Source organism: Pundamilia nyererei, unplaced genomic scaffold, assembly GCF_000239375.1.
Source record: "Pundamilia nyererei isolate P.nyererei 1_Seehausen unplaced genomic scaffold, PunNye1.0 scaffold00036, whole genome shotgun sequence".
NCBI classification, from domain to species: domain Eukaryota; kingdom Metazoa; phylum Chordata; class Actinopteri; order Cichliformes; family Cichlidae; genus Pundamilia; species Pundamilia nyererei.
This window is the reverse complement of record NW_005187437.1, coordinates 194,902-196,910: the sequence shown is the minus strand read 5'-3', so window position 1 is coordinate 196,910 and position 2,009 is coordinate 194,902. Positions and strand designations below refer to the sequence as shown.

The 2,009-nt window shown below is 40.2% G+C and overlaps 1 protein-coding gene across 1 annotated transcript in view; it reads left to right on the top strand.

Moving 5' to 3' along the window:
* ldhba (lactate dehydrogenase Ba) overlaps positions 1–2,009 on the top strand; it is a 10,227-nt gene that overhangs the window by 2,060 nt on the left and 6,158 nt on the right. The window contains exon 2 of the mRNA XM_005730180.2: positions 1,766–1,902. Coding sequence (XP_005730237.1) covers positions 1,774–1,902 — 129 coding nt within the window. The 5' untranslated portion in view covers positions 1,766–1,773. The remainder of the gene's footprint in view (positions 1–1,765; positions 1,903–2,009) is intronic.

Genomic DNA, 2,009 nt, shown 5'->3' with positions numbered 1-2,009 from the left:
CCGTGTGGTCTGTGTCAACAGTAGCACATAGTTCTATTTGTGGGGAGGAGCAGTTTATAGGTTACAGTGTAAGGTTTCAGAAGAGTTTGCAGTTACAATGTAGCAGATTTAACTCCATCACAGTCATGCTGTTTCCTCAAAGCTGTCTCTGACCTCAACACTCCAAAACCCAAACACTTACATCTTTTTTGTTTATGGTGGGTTTTTTTTGTTTGTTTGTTTGTTTCTTTTTTAATGGTGATGTCACATCATTTGTGATCAAACTCAAAGTCAACCTTGAGTGTGGTAGTGTTTAATCATTTTAACTTAATAATGATTAACTAATGAAATGAACAGCTTGTGTCCAAAACTCACTTTGTTTGACTTTTTGATGGCGTTTATAAAACCAACCATTGGACCCAATGTAGGTCATTTCACAGTAGACCCTCTGCAGGTTACTGAGACATTTCAGCCCCAAATCACATTTACATATGTTATTATGGCTTGTAAGTGTTTCATACCGATTTAGATGGGTTTTTTTTAAGTTTACAACTCGTACCAAACAAACATAACTACAAAAAAATCTTCTTTTTGTATATACAATAGAATTTTTGTTCTCACTTGTCGAAAATTGCTAATATATGCATAGAAATGGTCTTACCCAGTTTTAAAAATTACAATCATTATAATTATTATGATAGAATACGCAAAAGACAAGATTATTTTGTTTTAACCTCCAGTGAATCAGTCATTCTGAGACTGGCTCCTTCTTACTGCCTGCAGTCTGAATACGGCCACACCCCTGTTTATAAGGAAACATTTTACCTGTACCAGTTGGTGTAGTGTCTGAGGAGAAAGCCAGAAGCTTCCGACCTGTTTCCACTGGTGTTTGTGGTTTAAAACGGTGTGAGAACAAGGAGCACCTGGGGCCCTGTACCAGGAAGCATGGTCAACAATCACAGTTTAAAATAAAACTCTGAGGTGTTCCCGAACAGCTGATCACAGGTGGTTCAGTCAACTCTGAGTTTAGCACATGCATAAAAGGGGCTCCAGCACCTCTGTGCCTAAGGACCACCCTCCGTTCATTGTGTAGCTGGTTCCTTTGGTTGTTGTTATGAATGTGCCAGAGTATGTGTTTATGTGGCTTAACTAGTTTTTCAGGGTTTTTCCTACAAGGACAGTTTGACTGATAAAATATAAGAACCCTCACCCAGTAATAGGCCCAGAATGTTTAAAGAGGACTGGGAGGAAGTAAACTGGAAATGGGACAGTTTTAGCTCAGGTGAACATTTGAGCAAACCCACAAACCTGAGCTTTTGTAGTCTTTCTGGAAGTTTTTGGCTGAGTTTTGGAATTAAGACTGGAGCTAACTGGAATAGGAGCACTTGTTTTTTTTTTTTTTCTCTTCTGGTGCTTAAAACAGTTTAGAAGAACTTTTCACAGATAGTTTTGGTCAGTAATATTTGCAGTTAATATTGTGCTTTTCTAGTCACACTTACCACTTGGAGAACGCTAGGATACGTAAGTCACATTCATGGAGTTTTTTTATTCTGTATGCATCAAAAAAAAATTTTTTCCTGCACATGCCCAATTTAGAGTGAGCATTTAACCCAAAGCTCATGTGGTTTGAGCCAGGAGCCTTCAGTGCCCTCTACTCTACCACCGTGCTGGCCCATCTTCAGCAGCAGCAGTCAACACCAATCTGTTTTAATTTTTTTTTCCCTTTGTTTTATTTTGTCATTTGACAAGTTGACTGAATTTCCTGTTTCTCTCTGTCTCCCTGCAGGTGCAATCATGTCCTCAGTGCTCCAAAAGCTTATCAGCCCTCAGGCCGGCAGCGCTGCTGAGCCTCCCAGGAACAAGGTGACGGTGGTCGGGGTGGGCCAAGTGGGCATGGCCTGTGCTGTCAGCATCCTGCTGCGGGTAAGACAAACTCCGCCTTCAGCCAGTGTGTGAAGGAAAACATAAAGCTGTGATGAAATTTAATTATAAAATGACCTCCTGTTTCCACCATTTGATCTAAAGAAGTG